Source organism: Osmerus eperlanus, chromosome 16 (genome assembly GCF_963692335.1).
Source record: "Osmerus eperlanus chromosome 16, fOsmEpe2.1, whole genome shotgun sequence".
In the NCBI taxonomy this organism is placed as follows: domain Eukaryota; kingdom Metazoa; phylum Chordata; class Actinopteri; order Osmeriformes; family Osmeridae; genus Osmerus; species Osmerus eperlanus.
The window spans coordinates 6,283,335-6,303,041 of record NC_085033.1 but is presented as its reverse complement, the minus strand read 5'-3'; the positions used below and the strand labels follow the sequence as shown (position 1 = coordinate 6,303,041).

At 44.2% G+C, this 19,707-nt stretch overlaps 2 protein-coding genes and 1 long non-coding RNA gene across 8 annotated transcripts; 1 reads left to right on the top strand and 2 right to left on the bottom strand.

The window, feature by feature from the left end:
* Nucleotides 1-365: 365 nt before the first annotated feature.
* LOC134037083 (uncharacterized) lies at nucleotides 366-2,146 on the bottom strand. Its single transcript, XR_009932485.1, has 3 exons — nucleotides 1,798-2,146; nucleotides 558-670; nucleotides 366-488 (listed from the first exon to the last, which is right to left on the bottom strand). It is a non-coding gene; the product is annotated as an uncharacterized LOC134037083 (long non-coding RNA).
* A 347-nt stretch (nucleotides 2,147-2,493) lies between these two features.
* klf2b (Kruppel like factor 2b) lies at nucleotides 2,494-4,892 on the top strand. The gene is made up of 3 exons (XM_062482387.1): nucleotides 2,494-2,835; nucleotides 2,945-3,881; nucleotides 4,059-4,892. The coding sequence occupies exons 1-3, from the start codon at nucleotides 2,764-2,766 to the stop codon at nucleotides 4,232-4,234; spliced, it is 1,185 nt and encodes a 394-aa protein (XP_062338371.1). The 5' UTR covers nucleotides 2,494-2,763; the 3' UTR covers nucleotides 4,235-4,892.
* Nucleotides 4,893-5,979: 1,087 nt separating this feature from the next.
* On the bottom strand, nucleotides 5,980-19,492 carry LOC134037081 (epidermal growth factor receptor substrate 15-like 1). 6 transcript variants are annotated; one of them, XM_062482381.1, is made up of 25 exons: nucleotides 19,333-19,492; nucleotides 19,121-19,239; nucleotides 18,614-18,655; nucleotides 18,424-18,513; nucleotides 18,195-18,242; nucleotides 18,004-18,099; nucleotides 17,722-17,832; nucleotides 17,510-17,635; nucleotides 17,367-17,426; nucleotides 16,988-17,242; nucleotides 15,918-16,075; nucleotides 15,472-15,641; nucleotides 15,263-15,369; nucleotides 14,689-14,774; nucleotides 14,431-14,503; nucleotides 14,141-14,302; nucleotides 13,831-14,028; nucleotides 13,450-13,614; nucleotides 13,017-13,122; nucleotides 12,613-12,743; nucleotides 12,453-12,519; nucleotides 11,209-11,291; nucleotides 10,966-11,029; nucleotides 9,264-9,445; nucleotides 5,980-7,995 (listed from the first exon to the last, which is right to left on the bottom strand). In XM_062482381.1, exons 2-25 carry the CDS (start codon nucleotides 19,145-19,147, stop codon nucleotides 7,849-7,851), a joined length of 2,754 nt encoding a protein of 917 aa, XP_062338365.1. In that variant the 5' UTR covers nucleotides 19,148-19,239; nucleotides 19,333-19,492; the 3' UTR covers nucleotides 5,980-7,848. The 6 variants fall into 6 exon arrangements, with proteins under 6 accessions (XP_062338365.1, XP_062338364.1, XP_062338369.1 ...); XM_062482380.1 differs by having other exon boundaries at nucleotides 19,121-19,234; XM_062482385.1 differs by lacking the exon at nucleotides 9,264-9,445 and adding an exon at nucleotides 8,472-8,488 and having other exon boundaries at nucleotides 19,121-19,234.
* Between the last annotated feature and the right edge of the window lie 215 nt (nucleotides 19,493-19,707).

Here is a 19,707-nt window from a genome sequence, read left to right as displayed (position 1 = left end):
GAATACTGGACACACAATATCCACTTAAATCAATAAATAGTTGCTTATAGGCAAACCAGATTATTGTGGCTGCTTTTTTGTATTCGGTCAATTTGTTTACAATGGATGTCGGTCACTGCAACATACTGGATCCTTACACTAAACTTGTATACTAAAGAAACAAAACGCTCCTTGGGTAAAATGGTCAAAAAGTGAGAGGAAAAGTCTAGGTCGATTTTTTTTTCCACAAATATTTGAGGTGCTCTGAAATTAGAGCAGGACAGGGGCCAAGTCTTTGAATCTCACGGCACTGGCACGTGCTAACCTTTTCTGTTTAACATTTCGTCCCCAGCATCCCCCCCCACCCCCCCACCACACACACACACTTCTTTTCCTAACAGGAGATGGTGAGACTCAATGCTATCATTCTTTGATTCTGTTTGAATCTGGCCGCGTGTGAGCAGGAAAAGGAGCCCAACGTGCTTCCTGAGTGGTCCAGGGAGGAAACGCTGTAATAAGCAAGGAGTATGTGGTTAAAAATAACCCGGTATATAAACCCAGAGCAGAATCCCACTCACTCTCAAACTCGCTCTGCCTCCCGCTCTGGCTGGAAGTCCCATGCTGCTCCTGCGCTCTGCATCCAGATTGGGTTTTCCATGGAAGCTCCGCACGCAGCCAAAGGCGCGTAGCCCTTTCCATAAGGAAAGAAAATGTACACCTTTGTGACATTTGTTGTTAATACTGTAAAGCAGTCAGTCACTGTGGAATCCTGATCAGGGAGATCAGAACTCTAAAGATTGAACCCCTTGTGCGGATTAAGTTATGAGTAAATATAACATTAAATGTTTACTTGACCACAATTGAATGAAAAGTTGAGTGAAGTCTTCCTTTAGATACATGATGCACTTGCGCTTAACTTATTGAATTGTGAAATGTTATTTTGAATTGCCCAATGTCACTATTGTGTAAATGTTTCCACATACTTTCCCATATATCGCTCACATGACAGTTCCTCTAATGTGCACCTCTTAAACCTGATTACCCCTTTAAAAGTTACCTGTAGCTAAATGAAATTAAGAGATTTCATCTCCTAAGAGTGATGCTTCTAGGTAAATCCATGAGGAGCATTTAAACATAAATACATCCCATCAAGGGGGCTGCACTGATACCTCCCTGCTTGCTACTGAAACCAAAGGTACGCTATCTGTTTCAATCTCCCTTCATTTCTTGAACAATGAATGCATTTTCTCAATGCTATCTTACCCACTGTCATAGTTATATAATGCCAAGAACATTATCTAACTGGACCTTATCATTCCTGATCTTAATTTTTGTTCACATAATCCTAGACACCAAAGTTTTGACATCTTGTGTGTGTGTGTAAGCAGGTCAACTGTGGTTGTGTCTTTGTTGGATATCTATTTGACCCTGCTAGGCAAGTGCTGTAGTTTATGGACACTGTTTGAACACATTGCCCCCTATAACAGTTCAGAGTGTTAGATGCAGACAGTGTGTGTTTTACAGTTTGGATGAGGAAATGGTTTGTGGGGACAGGGCCAGGGGTTCACTCTAACCAGTTCTATGTCCACTCATTCCACGCTTCTCTCCAATACTAGAATTCACACTTGTGACGCATGTTCCACAGAACTGGCATAAAAAGCAGAATAAGCAAGTCAAGGGGAAATGTATTTTGGCCGTAACAGTCATTGTGGTATGTTTAATTGTTTCAATAAAGCAGATTTTAAAAAACTATTGTCAATACTTGTAATTAGGGCCGTTATTAAAGTCTACAAGAACGTCTAACGCAAATAGGCCTACCGTTTAATGATTCTGGTGGAGGGAACAAAAAAATGGCTAGAAAATCTCGACTGTTGTGGGTGGCGTATCTCAACATGAACGAAACTGATGCTCCTGAATGAGATGCAAATTTTACACGTCTGCATTTCAAAAAAACGCCTTCAACACCCGTTATTTACACCTGAATAGAATGCTAAATAGCGCCAAAATTCCGAGTTTTGAAACTATAAGTACCGTGAAAAGAGTTTCAGACGACCCTGGCGCCTGGGAGCCGCGTGCGTTTAGACAAGCCTGCTGCGCAAGAACAATAGTCACCCTTTTACAGTATGCCTAATGATAATGACTGGGGGAGATGTGCGGCAAGCAGGTGTAAATGTCTCTCCGCGCCTCTATCTCTCCCAAACAGTTTTAATCTGCTCAGTGTCACGCACAACACTAAGCAATTTAAGATATTGGAAATCATAGTGCCAGTATATAATTTCAAGCTTTTTTCAAAACGATCATTTTGGAACTTTGTCCTAAGGGTATAGCTTACATTACGCAATGTAATGGTTGCCTACTGTATATTTCATTGCTAGTGTAACCTACAACTTCCAACTGTAGATGGTGCAGCCCCTTTTTTTTTTTTTACATAGGCGGAGCTATTTGCCACATGCGTCACCGTTTAGGAGGGAGGATCCAGTGCTTTATAGGCTTGTAGGATCGACCGTGAGCGAGTGAGAGGCAGAGCGCAAAAGCTCTTCGAACTTAAAGAGGGACCCTTTATAAACGGCTATATTTACTTATCCTAGACGTATTTCCTGGACTTGCACTATTGGTCGAGCTACGGTATTTAGAAAGTCGAGAGGACCTCCTACCATTCAAACTTGTTCATGTCTCTGAAGCGCAACTTTGGAGTAACAGTCTGCTAGGCGCACACATTTGAGTGTGACAAGGTGATCACAGGCTCTCGCACAATAAATACACAACTGTTTATCGCATCAAACGATGGCCTTATCCGATGTAATGCTGCCGTCTTTTTCAACATTCTCAAATCAGAGGGAAAAATGTTGGGATAATGTAAGTATGACATATTTACAACACCTTAAAAGTTGGACAGTGATACATTTCTGCTTTGCTTTCAACGTACTATATGGTGTCTAATGGCCTCTCTAACTTTCCTTTGCAGAGATGGAAAAGCGAAATTGACAAACCAATATCTCCCAGCTGTTCAATGCTAGAGATGGTACATAACATTGACAGTCACGGCAGAAAGGACGACGAGGATCTGAGTAATTACTTGGATTTGGATTTTATACTCGCCAACACAACTGCAGCGGATAGCGTGGCGCCGATTGGAACAGGTGCGGAATATATGGGCTCAGCTGACCCAAGCGCCATGTACACGACGGGAAACACCATGACGACCTATCCATCAGCGGAACACAGCACACCGCCTCCACCGTACAGTACCAGTCTCATGACTGAACTACACAGCGACAGTAATTATTGCATTACGCGCGGCACTGGCATACATGGAAGATTTTATGTGAATTCCACGGCCTTTCCCAAGCAGGACATACTTGATAACATTAAAATTGAACCATCTATGGACGGTTACGGGCCAGTTTTTGGCATTGCTCCTCAGAACTGCCCAAAAATCAAGCAAGAGGGAAATGTTTCTTGCATGATGTCCTTCGAGCAGCCGCGGGTTGCCATCTCCCCGCGCGCAATTAGCACCATGACGCCGCCGCTTAGCCCAGATGACCAAGGCAACTCCGACATCCAGACACCGATGTGTCACTCCATGAGCTTCCCCCAGAAGTACCACTCCTCGCCGTCGTACCCACACCTTCCTCCACCTCAAGCTGCCCAGATGCAGCTTTCATATCACGGTGCGCATCAGTTTGGCATGTACGAAGAGGGCCTGAGCATGCAGCCAAATCCGCAGAGGGTATTGCTGACACCCCCGTCATCTCCACTTGAGCTTCTGGAGTCCAAGCCCAAGAGAGGACGGCGCACCTGGCCACGGAAGCGGACGGCGACACACACCTGTACCTTTGCTGGCTGCGGAAAAACTTACACCAAAAGCTCACATCTGAAAGCGCACCACCGAACTCACACTGGTAAGAGTTTCAATCTTATTTTAGTTGACTTAGTTGATCTTAGTTGGGGGGGGGGGGGGGTAACAATATATTAATGACCATGACGTACCGAATGTAGACTAAACATTGTGTTTTAACTTTTGAGGAAAGCTTAAGCAGTGCAAATGTTGACATCTCCTTCGTTCATTGTCTACACAGGTGAAAAGCCATACCATTGCAGCTGGGAGGGTTGCGGATGGAAATTTGCTCGTTCTGATGAACTCACTCGCCATTACCGCAAACACACCGGTCACCGTCCCTTTCAGTGCCATCTGTGCGAGCGGGCCTTCTCGAGGTCTGACCACCTGGCCCTTCACATGAAGAGGCACATGTGAACCTGTAAGGCCTCGAGGGCCGGGGAAATTATAGGATGTATTTCATGACTTTTCGATTCTTTGTTGTTTTTATTTAATTTGTTCTTCACGACCAAAGCTTTTTATATTGATAAAAGTTTAGTGATATTATTTCGTAATAATGTAGCTGGTACTACCTTGGTTGTATATGAAAGCTTTAGAAAAGCTTCATTAGATATTTGTTTTTGGGCAAACAGGCCAATAAGGGGCTGGCCCTATACTGCTCTTCTTCAAAACTGGAGTGCTGTTGGACACAAAAGTGCCTTTCTATTGCGACTGTGTGCTACTGTAAAACTTTCCATAAATCTGCCAGGTCAGCCAACATAGTGGAGACAAAATAATTTCTAAGTGAAATGTACCTGTGTGAGCAAAGACAATGTTTTGTTATTTAAACTGCCTCATTGTTTTGAATGGCCTGAATAGCATAGTCAACTGTGTTCTTAATTTAAAATCACTTAGCTGAAAATTTTCTTGAGTGCAACTGCTGGGTCCAGCCCCCGTGTACACTATCAGGGCTTGATGTCCTGTGTATCTTTATTTTTTACTGAAATTTATATGGACTTGTATATGAATTTTATACTGTACATTGTGTATTTATTGTAAATATTAAAAAAAAACTAAACATAAAATACATGTGGATATTTCCTGAGTTTTCACAATGACACAATGATTGTACAAGGTTAGTCAACAAAGTAGTTCCTTTTCTAGAAACGTGTTCACACATTGTCCTTACATGAACCACATCCACCCCCTGAATATCAACTTAGACTTGAAATAGATGCAGAAGCACAGGCCTGAAAAGGACACAGGTAAACTGCATCTATTTGAGTAACTGAGGCCCAGTCTATACACCCGCAGCTGAACTCAATAGACATGGTATCACCATTTACACAATTATGTTTTCCAGCTGCAAGACACACCAGGCCAGACGCTTGTGGGCTCAGACTATAAATACAAACAGTACATTTCCATAATTACAGAGAGGGAGTGAGACGTCTGGACAGAGGGGCCTAGCAGCCCTCGTCAAGCAGCCCATAGACTCCCACTTCTGATGGGTAGAAATTACAGTTAAACATGAAAGGGGCCTTAATACTACAATTACACAGGCAACAGAACCATAGCTGCAATTTCAAACATTCAAAGAGCACATATTCCTAGGCAGTGTAGTGTCTTCTGCCATGTCTCCCATGCCAATGAAGTTGAGTGTAGAAAACCAATACATCACTATAAGGAGTACATCCATATTGACATGAAACACTGAATGGATTGGGTACATAACACATTTGTGAAAATGTGGTTGTACATTTGTACATAATGTTTCCCCTCAGTTGTGTAAATTACTATAAAAAGTTAAACAAGCTCAATTAAACCACACCTTCCATCATGTGGTGCCACTGAGTCACCCAAACTTTATTACATACTACTCTATTCAAGTGAAAATGTTTTGAATATGTTTCAAATTCCAAATTCAGACTACTGGGGCAAGAGAAGATAGCCAGTTATCATTCCAGTTCAACCGTGTCAATCATTCAACAATTCATGTAAAGTATCAAAAGAAAGAAAAAGTAGCTGAAAAGAAAGAATTTGTGAAATGCAAATTCAACATTCTCATTTCACTTATCTGCCGTTTTAGTAACTTTCAGTTGTGAAAGCAGTGTGTGTGTGCAGTGCAGGGGTGTGCCTACAGGCGTGTCCTTCTACCTATAATGAGACAGAAGTTATCCAGGAATGTTACACTTGCTTTTATTATATTAAAAGATATACATAGTATGTATCACGTATTGAAGTAAGTTCCAAAACCTGAAAGAATATTTATAATCATATATGGTATGTACTATTACATATGACATGTTGGATCTCAATAAATAAGGCAGACATTGTGTACCATTCAATGAAGCTCCATGTAGGCCACACATTTCCAGTCAACCATTCACATTGGAAGAGCAAGCTACACAGTATGCCTTGAATATGCTCCACACGCAAAGTTTTAAAAGCATCTTGGGTCAATACAATAATACAATGACATAGAAGCAACAGTCTATAAGGCATCTGAACCCACAGTATATGCATCGGATCGTGGGCATGATTCAACTTTGAGCGCAACTGATATGATGGTAGTTGTGAGGCTTTGACAGGTGACATTAGTCCAACTACAGCTGCCTTTGGGAGCATCAAGCATTTTGCCAGGAGTAGACAGGTAGCTACATCAAGCACACACAATCTTTAGTCTGTTGTAACAGTATTAGTCAAAGCAAATAGGTTTGTATCCCTATGGAAGAGGCTACACTGGTGTATTACCCTATAGAAACCTCTAAGTGTTGTAAGGTTGCCATTGTAAGACATAACCAACACATGTTTTTTGTCAGCTAACAAGTAAGGCCAGTCAGACCACTGGAATATCCTGGCAAGGAAGACAGACATGATTCTTCAAATAGCATTTATGATAGCCACACAAGCCTTTATGGAAGATGAAACAAGGCCCCAACTGTATTGGACTACGGGGAAGTTGTGATAGTGTTTTATTGCTATGCACAAAACAAACTGAGTGGAAACTGCGAAGCATAACCATTTCGCGCCGAAAAATACCAAAATGCATGCTAAATTTGATACTAAAACTAAGGGATTTCTTCAAAATTCAAAAAAAGATAAAAGCCGAGAAGGCATCAAAAGGTTGTTGTTCTAAGGGGTTTACACCTTTATCAATAAGCCATTGTTTGATAAGGAGTATTAAAACATGTCCAAAGCATGTGTATTATAAATCACACAGCTCCAAATCTAAGTAACACTTAAAAAGTTGAAAATTCTAGTTTTGGGAAAAAATATCTTTACCAACTGAAAGATAGATACAAGGGAACCTTAGATACGACAAGAATTTAAAGATAGTAAAAACTGAAAATGTAATCAAACAATAACTGTACTTTCATTTTTGATTCCCTGACCCAAAACAAGATTTGCACCAGAAATCTGGAATTCATAAGTGTCAGACCTCAAAGATAGGATGAACTTCCTGGAGAAGAACTGTTGAAGGTTACGATAGTGCATTCACAGATACTTCATAAACTACAGATGCATTTTGTATATAAATAATAAAATGAAATAAAATAGATTAAAAAAGCAGATTTCTTTACAACAAAGAGTAAAGCAAAGACATGTCTTCAAAGTTTTCCCCACCTAAACCCATGGAGCACGATTCAGGCTCTCCACTGGTGATGGATTAAGTCACTTTAGAATTGGGCTTCGCCCAGGCTTAAATCAGGCAGAAAACGGTCTTCATTGTACTTCATTACAGTTGCAACGCAATGTGGATGAGAAACACGAAAGCTGCAGAACTTATGAGCTGAGGCTTTGGTGAATATAGAAGAGTTTTGATGAAAGGTTTGTCCACAATTCTTGAGGGTGTACATCAAAGCCTGCATCCGAGCTAGTCTCAGAGTGGAAAGGCTAGAGTCTGACTGTAGAGATAATAGCTAGGCCCATTTTCTTCGTCGTAGAAGTGTTGTTCTTTCATGTGTCATCATCTCAGTGTTAAGGAGCTGACATTCACCTTTAGTGAGGGTAGAGCTGACCCAGGAAGTGAGTGCATCGTAGATGAGTGGTCAGACACTGGGCATGTCTGCCTTGCTGAGGGCGATGGCCAGGTCGAGGTCTTGCTGTTCCTGGAGGCGGAGTCTCCTCAGCCTCTCCTGCTCCTCCCGCTCACTCTCCCGCTTGGCCCACTCTAGCTGGTCGCTCTCATTTCCAAACTAAAGAGAGGACAGCAAAGAGACATCGGTCAGTGCGCTGGCATGCGGGCCGGACAGATTCACTCCAAGCCAGCCGCTAACGCAAACGCACCAAACAAAGAAACTCATCTGATGTGCTTCTGAAAGTCGTGATTAATGTGGAATTTGATTTGGAAGTTTATATTGCATAGTCATTGGATAAAAACCAAATGCATTTTCAACAAACAAACACAATTTCAGGGAATCTAATAAAAAATAGGGAGGGTTTGGAATTTCAAAATAATTCAAAGCAAAGCAGCATGACAAATCACATACGATGTACCTGAGGTACTACTGGTTTTACAGCAATGTGTTGAACGTGCCATTCTGCTATAAGTGATTACTTCGCTGAACACGCCATTGGACTTAGTGTATCAATCATAGTGCTCTCATTCTGGATATGTTCCTTGCATGCAAATAACAATACAAAAGGTCACCACACCCACAAGTAACCTTACCTCGACTTTTTCAGATCCTGGGAATAAAAAACAAACGTTCTATAATACAAAAACTAGATATAGACAATGTACAAATATCTACACATATTTCCCCAAAAGAGAATACACAAAGGGCCAAACTGCCATGCAGCTGATAGTCCCGAGAGCATTGGGGCAGTGGGAAGAGCAATAAAACAGCAGAGATGGAAAGCCAGAATTAACATGCAAGTTGATCTAAGGTTAGACTTTCTGTTCCATCTACTAAACCAGCTAATGAGACCATATGTACATTTGGCAAAATCGCAATATGCCAGATACTGTGACTTTTAACTTCCTTCTCACTGCAAATAACATCACAGCGAAAGGTCAGAGACAAGGTATGGAGATGTGAGGATGGACAAGGTCTGCCCTGAGACACAATCCCCGTGTAGACTTGTAAGGACATGTACAGTAAAAAGGAGTGCAATAAGCATGGACACCAAAAGAAACCCCGGTCAACATTCATTCAAAGGCCCACAAAGGTCCGTGAGATGAAGACCCTACCACAGTCAGACATGGTACAATCCAAGTACTATTATTATTATTTTTTTTATTGGGTCCAATTGGGAAACAGAACAGTAGCAACGTACACCGTCACGACAGACTCAGCCGTCTGGATTGACAGAATGAGGAGCAGCAATCCAAAGCCATAGCGCAGAAGCCAGACACAAGGCCACTGTTATCTACTGTGGGATGCGACCGCTAGGAGCAGAAAGCAACAACAGCAACGACAACAACAACTGGATGAAAGCGGTAACCAGCACTTCCACTTACAGATCCCACATCTGCAAACCCGCCAGAGGTGTCTTTCATAGCAGCGCCAAAAGCGAATGACTCTTTGCTGCTTGTTGAGTCTCCAGAAGCCATTTGACTCTGACTACGTTGGGCACAGTGGACCGGCTCCCTTGGGTTGTCCAAGGCAGCCAGCCCCAGCAGGTTTGCATGACTACGTTTACCTGGAGAGGGTTCAGAGAGGAACATGGAGTATTGTCAGTATCTGACGCTCAGAAATGTCATCAGGTGCCTCCCTGCCTCACCAACCAGGGTCAATGATGCAAAGGATGCAACACTCAAAACTCAGAAAGCAGGGGTGTCCTGGTGGCTCATCTGGTAGAACACACACACCACAGACGCTAAGTCCTTACAGCAGAAGGCTCAGGTTTGACCCCAGTCCGGGCCGTTTACTGCATGTCATGCCCTATCCCCCGCCTCTCTACATACTGTCACTATAAAAAATAACACAGAAATGACAAAGTATTTGTAAAAAAAATACAGAAAAACTCAAACAAAAGCAGAAAAGCTAACCCTAAACCCGCAGTTGGAGAAGTCAAGAGACTTGTGAAAGCTGCAGGAAGAGGGCAACCAGCACACACAGGCACCCGTGGGAAAGCAATAATGGTTGGCTTACCATAAAAAAGGTGCTAACCACAATGTTGATGAAACTGTCTCACATTTGGATCCTGATATGTATCCTTTGAGCAACTGGTGTGGGCCTCATGCAAAGTTCAACTCAAACTTCAGCACTACTGCTGTAGATTTCATTGATTGAATGACCGTATTTGCCAAGATTCTCTGGTTCCCGAGCAGTACAACCTGTAAATACTTCCTGTGAGATACGAGAGGGTGGACTGTTTGACCACATGGGAAGACCGGCTGCTGTGTGTGTGTGTGTGTGTGTGTGTGGTGGGGTGACCTGCAGATCACACCAGAGGAAAGGTGGCATAGCTAGGTCACACAAGTTGCAAGAGCTGTGGGTGGGAGTTCACACTTGCAAGCGCACATGAACGCACCCACAAAAGACATTGTGGCGTGCCGCATGTGCACAATGTCACTAAAAAGGCAGCGCAACAGTTCAGTGGCAGTACACTGGCTGCCAAAGTGCTGTCTTTTTCGTAACCGTGCTGTCAGTACTGATTCAAAAGTATGAACTCACATCACAATCACCAGCATCACCTGAGCAAAACCAATTCATTCAGTACACTGAACAGTCAACAATCTACACCCGTGCTTCAGGCCTGCGTTATCTGTACCAACAGCTTTCCTGTTTACGACTTCAAGAATATGAAGAAACTGATAGCTCTGCCCCCTTGCAAGGTTAGCGAGGGTGGAGTAAAGGGGAAGTACTTTCATACAGCGTACTAACAAAAACAACACTGAACTTTAATAAGACAGTGTGCCACCCAGAAATGAGTTCTCCAAAAAACGCTGACTCAATCAGCGGTTTTCTCTGACGGTTTCAACCAGCAAGAGTGACTGACATCTGTAAAAGTGAAATTAAATACACATGACGAAGAGTGAATTCAAAAACCGTTTCTATTCTATTCAAGCTTGGTTTTTTAAATGGAAACTCCACAGTCAATACATATAGTCATTTTGGAGCTTGGAGAAAAGGTATGTTAAGTGTTACATCCACAATTGAAATGAGATTTACTACACTGAGCAGGCACACACACACAAGCACATCATCAGGCCTTACCATAAGGAGGGGCTGGCCTGTTAGGTACGTTCTTCTTTGGTGGCAGCATAGGATTGTCTGGCTTCTGAAATAGAACATCACACGACAACCTATTCCTCCCGAACAAAACCTTTGTGCTAGAATGTAGATACTGGTCATCAAGATGCTTCATGACATCATCAAAGAGGAAATCAACAGGGAATCAGTTGAAAGTATTGCTCTTTGGCATCACAATATTTTCGTATCGGAGGGCCAAGAGCTCACCTTTGACATTTGACTGAAGTCAGCGAAACCCCCCTTGGCTCCGTAAGGGCCGCCACCAAACACGTCCCCCGACCCAAAGCCGTCTAAAACAAAAAACGGCACAATGAAACATTTATGGGAACGTCTAGCGTCAATGAGGGCTTGGCCTCAAGCATCCATTCAAATCCATCACCATACTTTGCTTATTCCAAAAGAGCTTCGGCTCTATTTTCAGAAGGGGGCGTACTGTTTGTGGCTAGGCCGCTTCATTTACCACGATTTTTCCGAAACCTGAAAAGTTGAGGTACTGTTATAGCCTGACGTGTGCATCTGATTAACTCATTAAAGCCGTCAGTCGGGGTACTGTTGAAGTACTGTGGTGAGCTTGTTTTTACACATTGTGGTATGCCTTTGGACTTAATGAATAAATTGCCAACTGTGCAGGGGCACCAGTGGAAAAAAAAATTAACCATTGTAACTAAATATGTTTGTTGTGAGGGAGACCATAAAGAGTAGCATTCATGGGTGTTACGCTGCGCAGCAGGTTCGTTTGGCGTTAAGAAGCTGGGCTCCGTCCCACACTCGGCTCTGTGTTCCCGCGAAGGCTGCTAGATTCAGCAGTGCGTAGGAGGGCCCTTGCCCCTAATTTAAAACAACTTACTCCTGTGAATGAAGCATGTACCAGTTCAATACCAGGCGGAGAACAGGGGACAGAGGCAGAGTTGAACTGGTTAGGGCAGTGTGTTCTGGACCTATGGTCCCACATAGTTTCTGTTATGTTTGGCCCCCAGTGAGCCTCCTGTTTTTCCAGGGGGTTATTTTTAGTTGGCCAGCAGTTAAATGCGTAGGTAGCCTGCTTAAAATAGAAGGTTCACCACAGGAAAATATGAAGCCACAGTGAGAAAAATAGTATGTCACCGCTCATGCCCCTCCTCCTCCAAAACAGAAAGAAATCTAAATGTCACCATGGTTACGTTGAATGACTGTATTTATTGAGAGGTCTTGCAGAATTCGCCAAAAGATTATAATTTTCTAAAAACCTGTAAATGAACCTGGGTAACAACACTTTTTATAGATGCAGCCCCAATGAGGCCACATCCAAACATACTTCTTGGCATGACATTTAAACGTTTTCGGACTAGGATTGGCAGTCACACAACAATGACATTCATTTCTAAGAACGGCCTGAATCTGCTTTGACTATTGTAAGTGAGCCTGATATAATTAAAGTTTATTTTACTTAAGAAAAGCTTTTGTTACAGTACCTGAGTCCTTTGGTTTTGGGCTTGGACTGTTGGAAGGGAAGTGGTCACTACTACCAAATGCGCCAGGCTGGAAAAAAAACAATCACACATATGTCTTTATTCTATTCCATATTTTCAATGAATAATAAGCAAAATACACTTAAAAGAATCCTCTTTAGACCTTGGCAGGGGGAATGGGCTTTTTTTTGAAGGGGTCCGATGATGCAAACGGATCAGCCTTTTTGAAGAAGTCTTCTGAGGAACTCCCTTTAAAGGGGTCAGTCTCTTTGAAGGGATCACCCCCAAATGGATCTGTGGACAGAAAAGGGTCCAACAGTCTTCCATTAAGTCCAAGTCATCATCTGAAACACTGGCTTTGCATTAGATGCGTAAGATTACGTGTATGGCCTATACAAGGCCACGCATGTGATAAATGTCACAAATTGGAACATTTTATAAAGTATCCCATACGTAACCGTCAAGTCTTTCCACTGAGAACTCCCTACACCGTTGTAGTGAGTTCACTATGCTTTTATCTCTCCTTTAGAAATGTAAAAATGAAAAATGTGGACTTTGAAGCATCACCTCTGAAGGGATCCGACTTGAAGGGGTCTTCAGTTTGGAAAGGGTCAGGCTGAGGCTCCCGAGGTTTGTTGTTGAACATGGCTACCTTGGACTTAAAGGGGTCCTCCTGGGGAAATCATTTTCCAGTAGTTGATCCCCAAAAAGCATAGCCACTCATCAAATTGAAAAAGTATCTAGACTGATGTCTTAAATTATGAATTTACTTTCAAATATAGGTCAACATGGAATGTAGAGGAGTCTGATATATAATACCGCAAAAGAAAAAAGATAATTACAGCAATTATAGTCGGAAGCATTTTGGAATACACCTTTGCAAAGCTAGACCTGGCAAGATTTGACCTTTCTCTTCTCAAAGCTGCTTAAACTCAAGTCACAACAAGTCACCAGATCTTCCATTGGGTTTAGGTCAGGGCTATATCCTGTATGATTTTACCATGGTTCCGAAGCCTCCGTTCTCCTTCTCGGTGAATCCCTCGCTCATGTCGGCCAGGTTGGTCATGCTGCCTCCGTTGGTGCCGTTAATAGCGCTGTTGTACTGCTCAATGCTCTTGCTCACCTCCTGCTGACTGTCCTGGATCTGAGACAACTTGCTGCGAGCCTAAGGCAACAAACCACACAGACATGAATGCGTGCACTGAGACTAAACAACACTAGCTCGCGTGGACAGTGTAGGCCTAGGCCTCTGCTAAATGCCATTTACTTGACCAGTGTGTGCATCATTTGTAAAACGTCTGAGGACAATATGGATTCCTATATGGAAACAGTGTCATTCATGAAAAAAAATGAAAAAAAGCATCTAAAACGTTTTTTGCACCTGATTGATCTCGTCCTGGGTGGCTTTGAGGGACTTGACAATGCTGTCCAGCTGGACACGGCCGGCTAGCAGGCTCTGCTCCAGCTGGCCCTCCTCCTGCTGCAGCCGGCTCAGGTCCGACCGGGTCCTGCTCAGCTCCGCCTCCTGGCTCTGCAGGTCCGTCTCCTGGGACTGGATCTGAGTCTGGAGCGACGAGATCTGGGGGCGAGGGAAGGAGGGAAGACAGACGAACGGGGGGAGACGTAAAGTAAGAGACAAGAACGCGAGGGTTAGGGGCGAGGGTTATTGGTCCCAGAGGCTGGACGCTGACCATGTGAGACTCGTCCTGGCACTTCTGTTGGACGTCGTTGAGCATGCCCTCCAGCTTGGACCTCTGCTGGTCCATCTCCTCCAGCCTCTCCTGGGCATCCTGCTTCTGGGACTCCAGGTCCTGCAGACTGCTGCTCTCCCTGTCCAAGTCATCCTGCATCTCCTGAGGACGCAGACACACGCATACACGCATGCACACAAGCACACACACACGCACGAGGACAAAGACATCAGTAAACTTGGGTCCGTTTGTTTGGACAGACTTGCAAATTTGCACAAAGGCTCGCTCACCTGAACTTCGTTGTTCTTCTGTCGGATGGCGTCCTCTTTGTCTCGGATCTCTTGCTCCAGAGAGTACTTCTCCCTGCAGGACGGCAGGGATGAGGGACAGAGCCAGGTGCAGGAGCTGAGCTCAATCCCCATGCCTACGTTAAGACCTTATTTTCCTGTCCTTCTTCAGCCCCCCCCCCCCCCCCCCCCCTCTTCCTACAAAGAAGAACACAAGGAAAGGGCCTTCTATTGGTGGAAGGGGCAGACTGGAAGGCTCACCTCTGCAGCTGAGCTATTTCCTGGCTGAGTTCGTCCAGCTCTTTCACGCCCGTCAGGTCCCCTGAGCCAGTGGAGCTGGAGCTGTCCTGGGGGGGGGAGGGGGAGAAGTCAGTCAGTCAAAGGAGCAGAAGACCTTCCCCACTGATGTGACGATACACACAACACAGCAGGAAGAAGGGCAGATCACCTCAGATCATCAATCATGCATTCAAACGGCCAACAGAATATGAAAAACTCTCAAACTTTGTATAAATGAAGCCCAAAACTTTGTCATATGGCATGCATTCCCATGACCTAAAAGTGATACATTTCAATGAAGAATTTCTCTGGAAAATCAATTCATCAATCAGACAGAGCTCTCAAGACAACCATATCCTTGAGAACCACCTGGTGGCACTGTTGCTTTAAATACGGCGTATTGGGCTGAAGACAGATCGACTTAGAATGATGGAGCAGACATGATGTGTCTACAGAAAAACCAGGAGCTGCACAGGATAGAGACGACGGCCAAGAAGCAAACCAAACTAATAAAACGGCGACAGCACACCAGAACATCCCAGCGGCGCCTACTCACTCTGCGTATGTTAGCATAGGCAGCGACGTCAGCTCCCATAGCAGTCATGAACCCAGCAAAGCTCTGAGAAACGGGACCGAGAGAGAGAGACAGGCAGAGAGGCAGAGCTGAGAGCAGGAGGCAGGAGGGCGCGCAGAAAAACCAACAGTACCTCAGCGTGGGGAGACTTGAGACTTGAAGAGAGAAAGTGGCGAAAGGGCGCCCGAGACTCACGGGCCCGGCTGCGGACGCGGCACTCCTCTCCGAGGGGGGGATCATGTCTGGGGTGATGGTCTGGGGGGGGTCCAGGCCCTTGGTCACTTTCTGCTGGATCAGGTACATGGCCAGGGAGAACTGCTCCCTGGACAGCTTGCCGACCTGCTGGGTGTCAGCCAGGCCCCTGGGGACCACAGGAACGATCTGTAGACACTTCGGCAGAACTGGGTGGCAAAGCTGTCAAAAGGCCGACGAGCCTAAATAGTATGTGTCCTCCCCCTACTGGAGAGACCTGAGAATGCCTTTATCAGTGACATTCTACTGGGACAGGCCTTCATCCATTGCACCATACTAATACAGTTAAAGACTGAACTGTGTTCAGTGATTGTCCGGGTTATGATGGTTGGGACTTGGTTGGGTTTGGTTCCTTATTCATGTCTCATTCGTACACTGTGCTCACCATATCTGAGCCAGTGTCGTCTGAGGCAGGCTGGATTGCATGAAGATCTCGATGACCTCTGTGCCCGTGACCAGGCCGTCCATGTCGCTGTCCGTTTTCAGGAAGATGTCGTCATATCGCCCTCTGTCTGCCACTGGGACGACCCAGTTCACTGTGGGCTAACATGCAGGAGAGGGGAAATTCCAAACATTTAAGAAAGGAGAGACAGAGATATAAAGAGAACACAAACATAAATGGGTTCTTTTGTGGGTGCTGGGATGGCTTTAAACTGGGTTCGTAACCGAGTGCTTAAACCAGGTGTATGAGAAATATGCATTATTGTCGCCCCAAAACAGATGCATCTAAAATAGGTACAGACAAAGTTTGATGATGTAACAGTGCAAGTGCAGCTGGTCAGGAAGTAGCATATTTTAACACAAAATGTCCATATGATGAATTGCGTCTCTGCATTTTTTTTTTTAAAGGAATCATGCCAAAAACTTGTGCTTGTCCTTGGCTTGTGGACAAGACTTACGCCCTGCTACATCTCTTTCAGTAAAGAAATACAGTGTAAGAGAAGGAGTGAGATCCGGTGTCCTACAGATAGTGTGCAAAGTATTTTGTCTGCAACTGAACTGTGATACCACATTTTATAATTGCTAATCTCACATCCACTCAAATCTTTAAAAAGTACTAAGTATTTGGCCATAATAGCTTGTGTACCTTTCAATTAAGCCAGACACTGCACTAAAGATAAATAATCGGAGATAAATCACCACGGCGACAATAGGAGATGAATGTGGAAAGACAGACTTGAGGCTAAAAGGCGAAGCTGGGCATGTGGTTGAACCGGTCTAAAGAGAAGAGGGACAAGGCAGGTTTACTCAGCTGTGACCTCAACCAACAACCCAGAAGAACAGGGGACCACATTCTTTACAACGTGCCCTGGCATGAATAACGACAGCATGCCACACAAACAAATATATGCCATCCTTTGTCTCATCCAAACCATGATAAGGCAAGAGGAAGCTGCAGTAAGAGGCCTAACGGGGAGGTTGACTCCAGGCCAGCAGCTACAGAGCTGGTCTTACCTGTGAGGCAGCTTTGAACGAGTGTTTGGGGGAGAGGCTTGTGTGGATGGGGGCCATGCTGCCCAAGGACGGCGTGGAGCGCAGGGTCTCTTTGAGGGGCAGGGAGCTCATCAGGCCAGTCAGAACGGGCAGCACAGCCACGGCACCAGGCAGTGCCCCGGCGGACTTCTTCCTCTTAGATGGAGGGATGAGAGAGGCGGGTAGAGCGGTGGGGGTGGGCTCATTCTCCATGGCACGGTACACCAGATGCATGGCCTGGAGAGCGTGAGGAGTTACATTGTCTTTGTGCATGTTTTGACTGGAGACAGTAACTGGAAACACATTCATACACTTAATAACAGAGACTGTAATGACCTGAGATTCAAACTTGTCAACTCACCACTGAAAACTCATCTCTGTCCAACTGGCCATCTTTGTCTACATCACTAAGGTCCCAAATCTACACGTATAAAAAAAGAATAAAGAAAGAGGTTAACAGTAGGTCTTTGTGTAACAAAACAGGACTAGTTTTAGGATGCTTACCCTTCCTAAAACATCCAGAGGTAGTTTGGAGTTGATCAAAACCGGCTTGACTTTATCACCCGAGAGCAGACCATTGACTGGTGAAAGGCTGTCAAATATGCCATTGAACTTCCCTTTTTCCTCAGGCTGGAGGGTGAAATATGTTACAGACTGAGTTGTGCTAGTTAACAGATGATGCATTGTTAATGTACGTATGCATAATTAATCCTCACCCTGACAGCCCACTGAGAGTCAGCAGAAGGAGATATGCTCAGCGACGTGCTCAGCGACGTGCTCAGCGGCGTGCTCAGCGGCGTGCTCAGCAGTGGACTGTTTGCATCTCTCTACAAAACAATTCACATGCAATATCACAAAAAAAGATCTGCAAGAGGCTGTATCATCAAATAATCTCAAATCTGCCAGTGGAGACAGACAATCTGCTATCCATATTAAAGATCCCACAATAAGAAGAAATACATTGTTATACAAGTGTGTGGAGTGGTCTCAACACTTACAAATTTAGGTGCAGCCAGTGTCTGGTTGAGATTATTAAGACTGATGTCATTTCCTCCTTGGGCAGACGCCACCAACCTCAGAGCAATGAAAAACCCCTGAGAACAAGGAAGTGAGGGCCTGATCAATACTTCATGTTGGAAAGCAATATGAAAAAGCTAGAAAAAAATACAACACAGAAGAATTTGTTCACCCGCTTATCCAAGAAGCCCTTTCTCTCTGGGTCGGCCAAATCCCAAATCTACACAGAAGAGTATCATTATTGATCAGATGAAATTAACATGTCAACAATTCACGGCCAAGGTTGATATCCTGACAGTATTGATACCTTCACTGTACTGGTTGGAGACACAGGATGATAACGTTTTACATGGAAACAAGGTGCACCTGGAAACATTACAGTGTGTGTTTATGTTCCTTACCTTGCCCAAGGTGCTATCTGACAGGCCAGACTTTTTCAGGAACTGAGCAGCATCAGCTGCTCTGATTTTTCCAGTGTTTCCTGGGTCAACCTACAAGATTGAAATAAGAACGCTTCTGTTGTTATGCCTCACGTTACAGTCCAGTTTTAGAAATGTATTTTAAAAAGAAACACCCCACAAGGTATATTACCTGTCTGTAATAGTTCTCGTAAGCGGAGTTTCCACTCGATAACTGTACAAAAAGTATGCATATGGGTCGAGTTAAAATACATAACGCTAGATGCGCTCTCTAAACTGGCTACAGTAGCTAGCTAAATTAGCTGGCTTGTTAAATACACATTGTGTTGGAAACTAAATATATAGAATGGAAAGGGCCACGGTAACCTCAAAGGGTATTTAACAGGCATTCGTGATCGGACTTTTGCTATGTCAGCTTTACAATAAAGTTAACCGATTTACAAACTAAGAACACAAAATATTGGGAATCGGTGCATCGGCTTGATTGCTAGCTACCGCGTTAGCTAAATCAGACAACACAACTGAGCTTGCTAAATGATCCACATCTTCCGCTTCGTTACCACTTTTGACTGAAGAGGGTTGCTATGTGTGACCTTCCTATGCAAAAGTGAATTAAAGATAGGCTAAACTCACGAAACTAACTTTGATTTAGGGCGTTAACTCAAGTATTTGAAGTTACCTGGCTGAGAGTCATGAGCGCCGCCATATTTCCTGCTGTCACGGGAGCGCGCACACCACTTAACTGACACGAGCCTAAACTTGACAGCTGTCAGTGCACAGCTCAGAACGAACGCTGCTCTTCAATGTATTTCGTAAATTCATAAAAAAGTGGTTCGTTTTCTAAGAAGTCAGTTCCCAGCTAATGTAAATTCGAGTTATGAATGAGCTTACCTTCCTGTGTTACGAGCTTATTTACCTTAATCACCGTGGAAAATCTGAGCGTTTAATCTTGATTTATCAGTTTACTGACCCAGTTTGGTCTCGACCTGCCGTATACCTGCTCTTTGACTAACCTTGATAAACTACATATCCCCATGCAACCCATATCTGCTACCAGCCTGACCACGCCTGTTACCAATAAACAGGGTTATGTTTCTGATTGTCTGGTAGGTGGCATTCAACTCATAACGAGACACCTATCAACTAGGCAGAACACTTCCCGCGCCTCGTCCATTAGTAAACCTTGACCGAGGTGCCTAATGTGCTAGGACCGCCACTCCCCTTAGGGTCCTTCTTCACAGCGTGAGAAATACAAGGTGTTGGGTG